This window comes from Lathamus discolor, chromosome 4 (genome assembly GCF_037157495.1).
Source record: "Lathamus discolor isolate bLatDis1 chromosome 4, bLatDis1.hap1, whole genome shotgun sequence".
Classification (NCBI taxonomy): Eukaryota; Metazoa; Chordata; class Aves; order Psittaciformes; family Psittacidae; genus Lathamus; species Lathamus discolor.
The window spans coordinates 67,308,634-67,324,879 of NC_088887.1; the positions used below are offsets into that span (position 1 = coordinate 67,308,634).

The window sequence follows — 16,246 nt, forward strand, 5'->3', positions numbered from 1 at the left end:
CAGTGAAAAGAGAAGTTTTTAGGGAGCCATTCTTCTTACCTTAGTATAAACATCTAACATATATCAAATGAAAAATCATTCCACTGTGTCTACCCTTTTGCTCTCCAAATATGATGAGGAGAATCCTGCCATTGGTATTATTTTTTACCGAGTACTCAATTCACATCTCCAACCTCTGATCAGTAGGTTACTTAGCAAAGGGATCTTGTGTCTTTCCTCCACCTGTGTTCACATTTTATTAGATAGGGGACAGTCGCTGCCATATTGCTTCAGCCAGGGAGAAACTCTATACTTACAAGCTTTTTGCAGATGCTTTGCAACAGACAAAAGAAGACAAGGAAATTGACAGTCGTTTAAGTTACTGTTGACAGTGTCTTTTGAAGTACAGGCTTGGTTTTCCTTGAACTGAGGCTGTATAGTGAACTTGTTACCATTAATTTCAGGAGAACAGTTTATATTATTGAAGGCAGAAAGAAGAGTTCACATTGTATTTTAAGTGTTTAAGTCCTTATGTATTTTAGCCCTGTTGAGAAGTAAAAATCTTCAGAGGATTATAAATTGCTGAGCACATTCAATTTCATTCCACATGTGAAAGTGGAAGGTTTCAAGTCTGATATGGTCTAGAGTGACCCCATTCAATTATATGACTAGCCACTGCCTTGTGGGACTGCACTGAAATTAGAGTTTGCTGAGCCTTGTGCTTGCTGATGTTTTTCATGACAATATATACAGTCTATGGTTGAGAACCTTTTTATTAGCTATACTGTTAGTGAGACCTTATTCTGAACTAGTATCTTTGTAAGGCAGAAGATAGTTTAGTGAGAACAAGGTGTCATGCTTGTTCCTAGAAGAGAAGCTTCTTATCCAGTCATGATAGAGAATAATCATTCCTTAAAGTTAATGGCTTTTCTCTCATATTAAACTTACTTTTTATAGGTTTCTGAAAATATCCAGGCTATTTGAAAGTCGTATCTTAATAGTGCAGGATAACTATATTAAACTTTTTCTTTTATACAGGGTAGTCCTGGTTTACCAGGCGATATTGGTCAAAAGGGTGATCTGGGACCTCCGGGAGTTCCAGGTGTTCCAGGTGAGAAGAACATTAACCTTATTCCTAAAAAGTATGTCAAGATGTCACTTTCATATCCTTCCTCTCTTGAAAAAGATGCTCAAAGTATGTTGACTGTTAGGAATTGCTGAAACAGGACATTGAAAACTGCATGAGAAAATATACAAGAACATGGAGATTTTTCTCAAGGTTTTTTGCCTTTTGCCTGTTGTCTTGCTTTGTTAATTTTAAGTGTATTTAAAGATATTATTAATTGAAGTAAGGTAAATTTGGTTTCAGTCATCATTTATTTGGTTGCTTAGTGCTGTTGTTTGTATCTTGTTCTTGCAAACAGTTAAAAAATACTTGTGTAAATAAAGTCATGTCCTTTACATGGGTGGTGGGGTGGTGACCTTTACATGGTCATGGGGTGGTACATGATTATTCTGCACATATCCTTCCAAATCAAGAAGATACTGAATTTTCATGTATATATTTCCTTTGACTTCAGGTCCAAAAGGATCTCCTGGCTTCCCAGGCCTTAAGGGTGAACGAGGTGACCAAGGTCTCCCTGGATCTAAAGGTATAATATTAAGACTTGCTTTTTTTATCCCAGATGTGGTTAAAATGTAACTAATAATGGTATCTCCTTCACCCTTATATTCAGTGTCACAATTTAGAATATTAAACTATGTATCATGGTATCAGCATCTGAATCACAGAATCAGAAAATAGTTTAGGTAGGAAGGGACCTTAAAGGTCATCTAGTCCAACCCCCCTGATCTCGGCAGAGACACCTTCCACTAGATCAGGTTGCTGAGAACCCTGTCCAACCTGGCCTTGAACACTTCAAGGCCCACAACTTCTTTGAGCAATGTGTTCCAGTGCCTCATCACGCTCTTTGTGTAAGTCCAATCTAATTCTACCCTCTTTCTGTTTAAAATCATTGCCCTTTGACCTGTGACTATAGACCCTGGTAGAAAGTCTCTCTCCATCTTTCTTTAAGCCCCTTTTATGTATTGAAATGCTCCAATAAAGTCTCCCTGGAGCCTTCTCTTCTCCAGGCTGAATAACCCCAGGTCTCTCAGCCTTTCTTCAATGGGGAGGTGCCCCAGCCCTCTCTTATCATCGTCATGGCTCTCCTCTGGACCTGCTCTAACAGGTCCATGTCTTTCTTGTACTGGGGACCCCAGAGCTGGATGCAGTATTCTGGGTGGGGTCTCATGAGAACAGAATAGAGGGGAAGAATCACCTCCCTCCACCTGCTGGCCATGCTTCTTTTCATGTAGCTCAGAATATGATCAGATTTCTGTGCTGTGAGCACATATTGCTGGCTCATAGCCAGTTTTTGATCTATCCGCAAGTCCTTCTCTGCAGGGCTGCTCTCAGTCCATTCATCCCCCAGTCTGTTATTGATATTGGGGATTGCCCCTACCCAGGTGCAGGACCTTGCACTTGGCATTGATGAACTTCTTGAGGTTCACACTGGCCTACTTCTGAAGCATGTCAAGGTTCTGCTTCATGGCATCCCTTCCTGCTAGCTTATAGACTACACTACTCAGGTTGGTGTCATCTGCAAACATGCTGAGGGAACTGCAAACAACCTAAGGTCTGGGCAGCTATTTCAGTCCTTGGGAGGTCTGTTTGAATGGAGATGTCAGCATAGATAGGCTGTAGTCCTTCTGTTTGGGTTTCAGCAGTTGTAGATGCCTTTTTCATTCCATAGATAACAGTCTTCTTACAATTCTTAGAAAAATAGTCCACTTTAAAAATGGTAATTCTTTTGAAAGACGTCATCCTTCTAATTGTAATTCCCTGGGTAGGCTTGCACAGCCATCAGTTGGCACGACTGTTGGGGCTACTGGGGAGCAAAGCAGGCAGCAGCCCAGGAACTGGCAAAGTGTGCAGCTCTTCTGAGCAAATTGTTGTACAGTTTGCCAGTGTCACCCCCATCAGGTGCCACTCCCTGTTTGCACACCCTGGTCACAGGGCTTCTTGTCAGAGCTACATCTGTGGGCCTGCTCTGTCCTTCCTGGTTGGAGATGGGAATGTAGGAGGTAGCAATATGGTTTTCAGCAGCAGCATGTGCAGCTACTTAGGTGTTACTGGAGGCTTGTCAGTGGCATAGGCCCAGCCTAGGCTGTTTCCCCCATTGCGCCTTGAACCCCATTGTTTTCTACCCTCAGTCAGTTTTGGGTTTGGCTTCTTAACAGGTATGACCCTACTCAATGCCCGTATAAAGTCTTGTACACACTGATTTCTTGTATGTATAGGCTTTGTCTGTTTTCTGACTCTAAATGACTCTACAAGGTAACATTGTTTTCTCACTTTTTTATTGTAAATATGTGCTGATTTCCTCTGTTAACTTTGGCAGGTTTACAAGGCCCACCAGGCCCACCAGGTGCGTTTCAGCTTGTTAAAGGCGATCCTGGCTTACCTGGCCCTGTAGGACCAGTTGGTCTCAAAGGATTCCCAGGACTTCCAGGTCCCAAAGGACAGCAAGGTGAGAGTCTCGAAGTAGAAACACATTTTAAGTAATGTAAAAATAGACCAGTGGTAGGCTAGACACTAGAAGATTTTTGATATAATATTGCATAGCTTTTTATAAGCCACTTAAAATAGCGTCAGCTATGAGGAGGAGAGTCCTTCATTTTGGACCTCATCTGAAAGAGTCCCAGGAACAGATGCCTTCCTGGTGATTTTCATATAGGCTGTCACTCTGCAGTCAGCACATCAGTATCTGAGATCAGCAGTAAGCAGAATGACTGGCGACACACTGCTCATCCTTTCCCCAGAATGTATTTGTTAGGGTATCTTCTATCTTTAGTGTTGAATCCAAACTTAATTACTGTCTGTCTCTGGAAGAAGACAAGCATGAGGAAAAACACTTTGATCTTGGAGTGAAAAGTGCTTTCTTCCTGAGGAAGCTTGTTTTGTAGTCCTAGATTGCAATTTTGTAAAGAAAAGGTAAACTGCAAAAATTAAACGCATTAGAGAATGAGTTTAAGAGAATAAATAAGAGAATGGAGCAAAGGGTAAGACAAATGGAATGCTAGCGCAAGGATATATGTCCTTCAGAATGACAGGACATGGTGAGTGGGTGCTCAGAGGTGTTCTTAAGCTAGTAATATTCTAATGGAAATCTTTATTCTTGATTGGTTTATGAGAAAATAATAGGGAATTACAGTGGAACATAATGAATATCGTGTTTCTATTTAATATAATAGATAATGGAAGATTGCTTTTGAAGGTGTGGTTACAACTTTGTGACTGCTGTCCATTAAGAAATAGCTATGAAATAATCTCAGTGATTTAACACAGCATGGGTTTGCTTGTAAAGGATGTGTCACTATTCTCTGTAGTCACTTCAATATGTGAACACAATATCGCTTTTTTTGAGTGATCAGGAAAATGACAGCTGTGCCTAGCTAAAGCGTGTCGTGTGCCACAGAAATGTTGCTATGGTGCTAATGGCATTAACTTCTTTTTCCCAGTCAGAGTTACTGAATTTATGTAGGACTCAAAGCATCCCTAGAAATTGATAAGGGGAGGACATAATGTATGTCTGAAAACCTGTTTGAGAAGAAGCTAAGAGAATACTGATTTTCCTACTGTTCCTGACCCAACTTCTTTATGGTTTGTTTTAGTTTGAGTCATATGATAAGCAGAGAGGGAAGAGATTGCTGCCCTTCATTTTTGTATTCCAGGAGAATACTAATTATTTTAGAAGCACACACTCTTCTTATTTCTCTGTTCTTCTCTATTATAATCACTTTGCCTGCAGTAACCCACATATGTGCTCTAGGTATTGAAATATATGCACTGAATCTGCATGAGTTTAGTTTATGCTGAGGTGTGCCTGTGCTGTACTAAATAAAAAGGCAAAATGTCAGAGCTAGCAGGAAGTAATATCTACTAATAACTATTCCTCGTTTTTCAACAGGGGTGACAGGACCTTCAGGTGTACCCGGACCACCTGGTAGTCCAGGGTTTGATGGTAAACCTGGCCAAAAAGGAGAAGCTGGTCCTTATGGTCCCCCAGGTAAGTCCATGAGTTCTTCAAAGACTTGATTCCTTCATATAAAAATAACATAGGAGACTACGTGTGAATGTGTCTAATTTAATTTATTTAGTTATATAGGCAGAGTACTGCTGTCTGAGAGGTAAAAGGAGACTCTCTGTATTGTAGGGCCCAGAGGATTCCCTGGTCCACCTGGCCCTGAAGGTTTGCCTGGGGCTATGGGCCCACCAGGTGCACCATCTGTTGCTCATGGCTTCCTTGTTACCAGACACAGTCAAACCACTGAAGAACCAGCGTGTCCATTTGGAACAAGGCTAATTTACCATGGCTACTCCTTGCTTTATGTACAAGGCAATGAAAGAGCACATGGCCAAGATCTGGGTAAGTAGAGAACAGATTAGAATTTAATTAGAATTAATTACAAACCAGATGTTTCTTTCATTTGTAGAACTGTATTGAACAAACCTGTAAAATTACTCTGGGCTAGCTGGTAATTTGACTTCTAGGTTGGTACAAATAATGGTTTAGTATACAGTGGAAACAGTGCCAGTTTACCTAAGAAAGTCTTTATCAAAGCCTTTGATGTGGTCATCTGTAGTATCTTTGTAGTCAAATTAGAGAGATATGGGCTGGCTAAGTAGATTATCAGGTCAATGGAAAATTGATGGGTCCATCAGGTTCAGAGGGATGTGATCAGATGTACAAAACCTGAGCAGTGGTTGTTGATTAGTGATATCTCTCAGGAATTAGTACTGAGCAAATACAGCTCAATGATTTTATTAATGACATGGGTGATTGCACTCTCAGCAAGTTTGTAATGTGTAATGCCAGACTGGAAGGAACTGTTGATTCTCTAGTGGGCACAGCTGCCATTCAGAAGAATCTGGCCAAGCTGGAGAAAAGGGCTGAGAACCTCACAGAGTTCAGTAAAGGCACATGCAAAGTGGTACACCTAAACCAAAATAACCTTGTGCAACAGAATAGACTGGGGACTGACTGTGCTTCCAGTGGCAGTAGTACAGACTGCTGCTAGAAAGCTCCTTTACAGAAAAGGACTTGGGAGTCCTGGTGAGCAACACTGAACATGAGTTAGCCATGTGCTCTTGCAACAACAACAACTACCTATTCCACCTTGACCAATTTACAGGCCTCTGTTGACAAGAGTGCAACCAGCAGATGGAGGGAAGTGATTCTTCCCCTCTGTTTGGCAGTTGTAAGACCTCATCTGGTATATATCTGTGCCCAGACTCGGGCCTCCCAGAATGAATATATTATTGTCACACCATAGTAAATACAAAAGCTAGCTACTAACATGGCTAGTGGGGTCTGGACAGTGTGATGGGACCATAAGGGTTTGCTCAGCCTTAACAGAAATGTAGGGAGAGGCTGTTATTGCTGTCTAGAGCTGTCTACAGGAAGGGTAGAGAAATGGAATCAACTCTTCTCTGAGGAGCGCAGTAACAGAAGAAGCAAGGGACACAATTATGAGGTATATTCCAGTGAAATATCAAGAAAAGCTTTTTTTACCTTGCTGATGCTCAAACACTGGAACAGAATCCCAGAGAGGTTGTTGAACCTCTGTATTTGGAGATACTCAGAACTCAAACTGGCTATGGACCCAAGCGCCTGTTCAAACTGGCAGGGGCTTGGGATAGGTGACTTCTAGAGGTCTGTTCCAACCTAAGTTATTCCATAATTCTGCAGCAAGACTGGGCTACTCCTTGCCTTGCCCTGTTCCTTCCTTAGGGAGTAAGAGAAGTCACTTCCTCCGAGAGAACTGGGCCCTCCAGAACAAGTGAAATCTGCTTTTTAGCTGCTCCTGGAAATCTTTGCTTGGCAGTTGGCAATGGTTCAACAAAAATGGGTTAACAAGCAACCTTTCACTTAACATTTCAGGCACGGCGGGAAGCTGTCTTCGTAAATTTAGTACCATGCCTTTCTTATTCTGCAATATCAACAACGTATGTAACTTTGCATCAAGGAATGACTATTCCTACTGGCTATCCACTCCTGAACCCATGCCAATGAGTATGGCTCCTATCACTGGTGACAGTATCAGACCATTCATCAGCAGGTACGATTTCAGTTCTGCTGTGTTTGTGAAATGAAGAAGCCTGTGAAAAGTGCGTATGGTACATTATTTTTTGGGGAAAGGCTTTTAATCTGCACATTTTTATTTCCTGCCTTTAAATTTAAAGTTTGAGTTCCTTTGATGAAGTGTTTCAAAGTGTGCATGTTTTCAGTTTAGACTTTGATCAAAAATAAATCCATTTGGAGGGAAATCCAGACAAACAAAGTAGTTTATTTTGAGTCTAATGCAAATGAAAAGATTTACTTTGAAATGTTGTTTGTAAAAGTTATGATGTACTTTGAATGAGAAAAAGTTTCGAATTTATTCACAATTCTTGTCCAAAACACTTCTGTTTTTTTTTTTTTTTTTTTTATTAGCCATAGCTAGAAGCTTTTCAGGGCTCAATTTTCTTTTGTTTAAAAATGGTAGCATATTTATCATTCACTACGCTGCCAGACTTCTTCCGTTGTTTTGGCAACACTGCTTGAATACAGCTATTGTTGTGTGAATTAAAGGAAACAGTTGCAAAATCAATCATCTATTTTTTTAATAATTCCAGATTCTTAGCTAGCATAAAGTGTGGCACGTAACTGTTCTGCATCAATCCAACATGTCAAACTTTTGGTCCATTTTAAATTTCAAGACCTCTAGCAAAAACTATCCTGGCATAATATGCCCACTGCTGAAGGCAGAGGTGTGAGAAGTGTGGTGAACTGTACCACTGTCATTAGATAAGAATCTGACAAGGAATATCCAATCTATAGCTTAATTGATAATTGTTAGATATAGGCATTACTTTGATTCCTATCATTGCTTCTAATCTGTATCAGCTCTTGTTGATCCCTCTTCTGCTGTGTAAAGTGAATGGGAGTGGAGATCGCTGTTATTGTTTTCTCGGGTCTCTTTTAACCACCCAAGAGAAAGGACAATTCAAATCATCAGTGGGTTGTAGTATTGACATCTTGGTATGTTCAGAAACCTATTTGTCTCTACTGCAAAGCATTTGATATTTATTTTGCGTAATAGAATCCATTTTGTGTCTTGTACTCTGTACTCTATTTTTGGCTTAGTGCCATAGAAATTGGTGTGCCTTGAAAATGAGTGAGCAGATTGAGGGCAAGATTCTCAAGACAGGCTATAGTCTTTGTTGGTCTAATTTTTTCAGTTGTTCATTGGATGTGAAAGGAAGGGACTTGACTTGCAGCAAAATTCAAATGAACAACCTCTGGAATGCATGTTGCTTTTATGCATTCCCTGATCAAGCACCCAAAGTAGCCTTTAACAATCACTTATGAAACTCTTTCTCAAGGAGGTACCCACCAACATTTTGCCTTATCTTATGCAGATAGAGTAGCTTTTGCACCATAAAATAGTATATGCGTGTGTGTGTATATATAGACACACATGTGTATATGTGCATGTGTGTGTACATGGGTTTTTCATCTTTTAGCCATAACAGAGAGGGAGATAATTGTAATACACATTTTTTAAACCAGAAAGGAATCTGAGAAGGCTATTCTTTCCATTTATTTTATTAGTTGAGGCTTTTAAACCAGCAGCTTTCCCTGTCCAAAAGTTGAAAAGGTGTAGAAATGTCACTTGCAGCCTTGGGTCATGGGACTTCTTTTCATGTAAGACCTTCCACTGAAATACCAGAAATCTCTTGAAGCAAAGCAGAGCTCCGGGAACAGGAGCATCTTTACATTCTTCTTTCAACTTACTCTTTCATCGATGTGTTTCTTAAAATAACTCTCTTGCTTCTGCACTGAAGATGAAGGCAGTAGGTATGAAAGCAGTCTTCACAAATCAGAAATAGAAGGCTTTAATTCTGAATTCCTTTGCTTCTGTGCATTTTGCAGTATCCAGCTTAATCCATTTTGCACTCGATTCTTTCCACTTCTCTGATAACTGGAATCAGACTGTTTAGTTCTGTTGTGAATCATTTTCATCATTGCTAACTGCAGTAGCCAGTTTAGGCATTGTAAAAAAGAAAATGGATTATATCTACCAAATCCTTTATTACCAGCTCCCATATTAAAGTTCCAGCTCAGCTCACATTTGTTATGCTTCTCCTGTGAAGACATGATTGGTCATTGGATTACTCAGTAACATAGCAATTCTGAGACACAATGAATTTGTCTGAAGTAAAAGAACTGGTGCTGCACAGCTTTCTGGAGAGTTGCTTTCAAGTTCATTGTTCAAGTTACTTTGCTAAAAATCTCTTACTGGAGATAAATACCACAACTGTAAATAAAAGCTACTTTCAAGGAAAATGCATTGGGAAGAGTCTGCATTGGATTAGATTAGCCTTATAAGACATTTTCCAGAGAGATCGCTTTCTCTCTGGAAGTCACTCAGGGCTATGCTTTAGGATGGTGAGTTGCTATGACTTCACTCTGACCACAGTAGACCGCTTTTAATTAATACTTGCTGAGTTATAATGTTTGCCTCTCACGTTCATGACATTGAGCACTTTTAGAAACAACAGTACAAATGGGACTAGAAAATGACAAATAAAATATTCAGATAAGAGGTCTCTTGTTCTTTGCTCATAGGAAGGGTAATAGGAGTAAGACTTAAGCTGTCCCAAAATAGACAGAAAAACGTTTTTTTTCTAAATGAAACATTTTAGTTTCCTTTTTTTTCTGAAAGTGACGTTTTCTAATTCAAGATTTCTTAAAGAAAGTAAATTCTAAAAAGATAAATAGTAGTAATCCTCAAGTGCATGTAGCTTATTCATGTCTTGGTCTTTCTAGATGTTCTGTGTGTGAAGCTCCTGCTATGGTAATAGCCGTTCACAGTCAAACAATTCAAATACCACCGTGTCCTGAAGGCTGGAGTTCACTTTGGATTGGTTACTCCTTTGTCATGGTGAGTGCACTGGGACATACTCTTGGCTGAGAAAAGCATTTGTTTCAGCATTTTATCTACACTCCTGCTCTGAGAAAATTGATATCTGATTGTGCTTTAGGAGGGCATTAGACCTCTATCCTTTCTGGTGTCATCAAAAAAGATTCTGGCTAATTACTAAATGAGAATGATACCGTGGCAATTAGTTGTTCACTTCTGGGGAGATGCACACAGCTTGCTGTCTTGTTTTCAGATGCAGGACAGAATCTAAGTGCTGAATAAATGAAGAAATAAGCACAATTTTCCATTGTCCTTTTTGCATCTATGTTGCACTAGCTTCCTAGGAGTGGTAGCATATCACTGCTTCTCCTCTTCCCATTTTTTTTGAGGACTAAGCTTTCAGTTTTCAAATAGCATTTTTTACCTTTTATCCAGTTTCTTTACCTGTATCTATAGTGGTAAAATAAATAGTGCTAAAGAGTGGCCTGGAAGAGCTGCTCTGTAGTCCTGCATAGTGGTTTGTTAACATGCATGACAGGAATGTCATGCTCACAGCCTGTATCAACAGGCACTCTCCCAGGCAAAGCCTGGGCATGGTCTGAGAAACAGCATGGATTCAGAGCTCTTAGCAGTTGGCAGTAGGAGAGAGGCCACTGTGATGGGGGATGGGAACTGGGTTAAGCTATTCAGATATAAACAATACCAGTCTATGCCTTTTTGGACAGAAAGCTGTGCTTGGCCTGTTGCTAGCAGAGGTAGCTTGGGTCCTGCTGACAGTCTTATAGGATTTCTGTGCCTACAGGTGCCCTGAAGTTGATGTTGCTGGTGTGTTGTACTGCCATTAAGTGAAAGAACCTAGTGCCACCTCTGGTTCCTTCAGCTCCACCTTCTTGCTTCTCCTTAAGCTAGTAGTTCTCTGACTGATGCTTTTGCATTTTTCTAGCATACCAGTGCTGGTGCGGAGGGTTCTGGCCAGGCCCTGGCGTCTCCTGGTTCCTGCCTAGAGGAGTTTCGCAGTGCTCCCTTCATTGAATGCCATGGCCGGGGCACCTGCAATTATTATGCAAATGCTTACAGCTTCTGGCTTGCCACTATAGAAAGGAATGAGATGTTCAAGTAAGTTCATGATTTATTTATCAATATTTGAGGTTCAGTCAAGCCATGTCCCTGAATAAGAGAAGTATTTGAATATTCAAGTATGGTTCAAGTATGGGTTGATCCCCAACCTTGTTAGTATATGCAGTTAATGATTTTCATAGCAAAAAGAAATTGTAATAGTTTTTGAGGAAATTAATGAATGTATCTTCCTTTAGTGTCATTTGTCAGAATAATCTAACAGTGTTTGCATTTCCACTATGTTGGATTGTATTCACGGAGTTGTAACTGGGATAGGCTGACATACTGGTCCAAATTAAGTTAGAATACAACATTACACCTGGTGAATGGTAACACATAATAAAACCACTTGAAATTTGCACAAGTGTTGAACTAAGTGAGCTGCACAATTATTTACTTTTCCCTAATATTGGAGGAAGTATGTCTGAGTAAGATGCAGCTGAAGGCAGAGGCCTTAGGTATTTCTTCAGTCCTGCTGAGGTTCTGATTTCAGGAATTAAGTGGTAGTAGGCTTTGTTCTGGTCTCCCACACGTAAGTATTTTTCAACACAGTCTAATTTGTACCATATGAGTTTTATTATTATATTAGCATATAGACCAGTTCCCAGCTCTGCACAGCTTACCTGATAGGTAGACATTCCTCTGGAATGCTGGCGAGCACCCTCTTCTGCAGCAGCCCAGGCTGTTGCTTCCGGTACCCTTCATCTGGTATCCTTCATTTCTTCATGTCTCCTAGATCTATGAATGCCTCTCAGCCTGTCTCATTCAAAATGAATCAGGTTGCTTAGCCAGTTTTGACTATGTGTCTATGAGATAGCTGTCAACTAAGTAAGTAGAAAAATTGAGCATTGGGAGTGATTATCACTGGGGCTGTGATAATGTCATCAACCAGAAAAGCTACTGAAAGAGCCCATTTGCCCATTTGCTTGCACTGGGGTAAGCACTGGCTCCCTAGAAAAGAGGAAAGCTGGTCAGAGGAAAATTCAGAGGAGTCAGCACTGCTGTTGTTTGTATTCATTGAGTCCAGAGATCTGTCAACTTCATACCGTTTTCTGGAGACAAACTGTATTTCAAATTAATAAAATAATTCCAGATCAGGGGACTTGTCCTACCATCATGATTCACAAATACTCATCATTTTCCTATAAACTGATCATCTTTTTTGAAGAAAAGTGTTAAATGTAAGCACACTTGTGCCTGAAAATGCTTAATTTCCAGTTGCTAGGTGTAACTCCTTATGGTAGGTTAGAAAGTAAAATATTTTGGTTTGTCTTTTCTATAGTATATCGCATAATTTGTCTTCTGGCTTTTCACTTTTATGTAGTCACAAGAGTTAGCAGAAACTCATGAAGAGTCAAATGTCTTCAGTTTCTTTGCCTACTTTTTTTTTTCTACTGCCTAAATTCCAGCATGTTCTTAAATTGCTGATGAAACAGGTAGTGTCTTTTGGTTAGGAAAATGATCAGCCTTGTTACAGAACTGAATTCTAAACTGGAAGTAGACGATGTTTAAAACTAATCTTGTGACAGTTTGTGACCAAAAGTGAATATACATTGGAGAACTTAGGGACATCTTCTTGATTCAGCACACCTTAAAGAGGCACTTGGCTCCATGCAAAGTTTGCGTTGTCAGTTCTAAACTTGAAAACTGACTGTTGATATCAGCAATTGCTAATGGGTCTTTTCATTTCTTTGTTTCTAATAGGAAACCGACTCCCTCAACTTTGAAAGCAGGGGATCTGCGCTCAAATGTTAGCCGTTGTCAAGTCTGTATGAGAAAAACATAATGACTTTTGAATTTCAACTAATTTCACACAATATGGTGCTATTCGTTTAACAGCAATGAAGCCTAGACATATATCATATGTACCTCATTGTTGTCCAATATGAAAACAGTAAAGTGCCTTTTAGGAACTTGCATAACTAACACACACTGCTTTACTGGCCCTGTCCTTGCTGAAGAAGAAAAGAGACAACAAAGATAAGCTTCAAACGTTGACATGCCAAATGGCACTTTTGATCAAAATATATGTATTTTTTATATAAATGCAATGCACTGATAGAATAAAAAGTCAGCATTTATCCAGAAAAAATGCAAAGGTGCTAGGAGGTATGCAGTTCTGCCTTATACTGTTTGACCCCCCTTTCTCATTTTTGTATTATATATTTAGATTCATTTTTCTTCCCCAGATAAGTTTGTTGTTACCATTATCTAGGTGTCTTAAAATCCCAGACTCTTGGGTATGTACTTATTGTTCCTGTACAAAGCAATACTAATGTAAAAAAGAGTTTTGGGATTACAGACTGTGGTTAAGCAACATGTAACCATCTTTTCACAACATAGAGTGCCATCCTGCAAACCTTTGCTTCTGTTTGTAGTCTTTAGTGCTGTTGGTTTTAACGGGACTACAGCTGGAAGAGATTGCCAATTGGTTTCCCAAATAGGCGAGTAAGTGTTTCTGCCATGTTGGTACTATGCAGCTTCTTTATGCAGTAGAACAAACTTTCCTGTGGAATAAAGAATGATCCAGCAATGGTCAAAAAAATATATGTATAAATATTTTAGTAATTTATATAGATATCAACCATTAGGCAAATCAAGCTCTGAGTTTATCATTTCAAAAAGAAGCTTGCCAAAGATTTCTTCTTTTCAGTGTCATAAATTAGGTGTTTAATGCCAAAATATGATGTGAAATGTTCATTTTACAATAGGCCATTTCAATGCTGAAGTTGCAGAGACTGAACCCAGGTTAACAGCTATTCGTGTTTATTATAGTAAATCCTGCTTTAAGCTTATAGTCTTTATTCTGTATTTAATATTTTTCAGGGTTTTAAACACTACTCACACACTGAATGACTTGATTTTGAAAAGCATAAGGCCTTAATTTTGTTAAGGGCCAAAAAAATCTTCAAAGTGGCCTCAGAAATATTTCTAAAGAATTTCTATGCAATTATATCATTGTTTGAGCACATCTGTGTCTAAAAGTGTTTTTTAGCCTATTACCATGCAAATACCAAAGGATTCTTTACAAATGCCAAGGCCTTTGTGTAAATTCTTATATGTGTATTTCTTAAGAATTCAAGTTTGTAATAAAACTATTTCTGTAAAAAAAAAAAAGCAGAAGAAAAGAAAAAGTTTTTACTAATTTGTTATTAGCATTCATTTACAGCAATGAATTAATTTTTAATAAGCCACCAATAAATGCACAAGCTTGATGCAATCCTAGATTATTTTTGTTTTGCACATCTCTCAGATGTACAAAGCATCTTCCAAAGGGGAAAACAGAACACTGTATCAACACCTCTATTGCTATCTTCTGAGAACTGGTACTAATAGGCAAAACAGGGGTTATGTGTCTGTTACTGAAATGTGCTTGATGTGAACATGTTACAAAAATCTGCTAACCTCATCTTAGCTCATGGGAAGCAATCAAGTTACATGCGTTTTTCACTCTGTCCTGGAATTTTCATGTACAAAGCAGAATTGAATTATACAGGAGAAAAATTGAAGTATCTATCTCATATAGTTCTGCTTGTTAAGTGGGCAGGGTGAATCTCGGCTCTGGTTGATTGGAGAGGAAATGGTCCGTGATGTATTTTTCCTTGGCAAAGGCACAGAAATTGTTAATGTTTCATGTTGTCTTCCAAAAATTGTGAAGAGGCTGCTGCTGCTGTTCTGAGCTCACTTGCACTTAAAATCCTTGAGGATTGTCTGGCCAAATGGCTGAGGAAGGCCTCTGTATAGAAGTTGGCCTCTTCCTTTGGCGCTGATTCTTAACTCTCATGGAAGTTTTGACAGATGATCATTTTATTTATAAATGACCAGTCCTCACAAAAGTCCCTTACTATAGTACAAAGTACCAGAGTCTGGTTATGTCTAATCAGCCAGAAGCAGGGTTTTCCCAAGTGCCACTTGTTATTCAGAAGAAGAGGAGAACACTATGCTAAGGGCGATTCATTGTGGACACTAGGAAGAATTAAGCATTCAGCCTGCTCTAACTCAGAGGATCCAGGCTGCTGCTCAGGCTTTTTAATTGCACTCTACAGCTTGTCTCCTGGTCAGCTAGGGATTTAATTTTCTTGATTTGAATTGTTTCAGAACTGCCAGACAGTTGAATTTATAAAGTCCTTCATGTATGTCTAAATGAAACCTGTGCATAAGAATACAATTCCTTTTGCTAGTGAAGGGACTGCTTCCTGCAACTGGTCATGTACTAACCTGTGTTTTCTCAACTAGAAGCCTTTTGGAAACCAGGTAATTTGAAAATGTTCAAAACCTGTTTGAACTATAGTTTGATGTCTTACTTCTATAGTAATAATTATTTATTCCATGACCTCCAGCTCATAAAAAGACCTAAACCATCGTCATGCTAAAGATGCTATTTCTACTTAAGTCAGTGAGTAAACGTTTCCGTGGTTATCGAATACCAATCAGATCTCTTAAAAATATTGTGAACGCTGGTGTCTGGTGCCCTGGGTGAGGAAGAGCCCATGTACTAATGTGGAAAAGAAGTGTGAAACACTTTCTTGCTTTCACAAATCTGTAACTACCCCATATTCCATCATTTATGGCCAGCATTGTGGCTACGTACCGTTCATTGTGTGAACAGGCAACTGCAAACACATCATCTGTTAAAATTGCCTTGCATAAGATCAGATTTCAGGAGAAAGCTTTCCTAAAGAAGTACAGCGTGTTTGGTAGGCCTGTCTGTTTTTGAATGCAGTACTTGAAGAATAACTTTCATGACCCAAATAAATACATTTCTAAACCAGGAGGTGGTGCCCTTGCTCTCTTTATGGTAAGATTGGTACTAACAACTACACTAACAAATGCGTTGTTCCTAATCCACTAAAATGTCAAGCAGCCTGAGAGTTCTCTGTTTTCCCAAGTCTCTGTCTCTTTTCTGACATGTTCCTTCTGAAATAGGAATGGAGCAGTCTTTAGCTCAAAAAGAAAAAAACAAACAAACAAACAAACCACCAAAAAAAACCCCTATACATAAACAAAATTAAAATAGAATATAATGGAATAATCCAATATATATTTTGACACAAGTGATTTCTTAGCCTGTGTGTGTCTTTTCTGATAGATGTATATTCAGTTTATATCTTTTATCCTTTCCATAGCGGCAACATCCTTG

General features: G+C 39.2%; 1 protein-coding gene across 1 annotated transcript in view; it reads left to right on the forward strand.

The window, feature by feature from the left end:
• Positions 1-15,878, forward strand: part of COL4A1 (collagen type IV alpha 1 chain) — a 123,014-nt gene extending 107,136 nt beyond the window's left edge. The window contains exons 44-52 of the mRNA XM_065677937.1: positions 1,018-1,090; positions 1,560-1,631; positions 3,423-3,551; positions 4,992-5,090; positions 5,238-5,450; positions 6,966-7,143; positions 9,897-10,011; positions 10,934-11,106; positions 12,811-15,878. Coding sequence (XP_065534009.1) covers positions 1,018-1,090; positions 1,560-1,631; positions 3,423-3,551; positions 4,992-5,090; positions 5,238-5,450; positions 6,966-7,143; positions 9,897-10,011; positions 10,934-11,106; positions 12,811-12,892 — 1,134 coding nt within the window. The 3' untranslated portion in view covers positions 12,893-15,878. The remainder of the gene's footprint in view (positions 1-1,017; positions 1,091-1,559; positions 1,632-3,422; positions 3,552-4,991; positions 5,091-5,237; positions 5,451-6,965; positions 7,144-9,896; positions 10,012-10,933; positions 11,107-12,810) is intronic.
• The last annotated feature ends 368 nt before the right edge of the window (positions 15,879-16,246 follow it).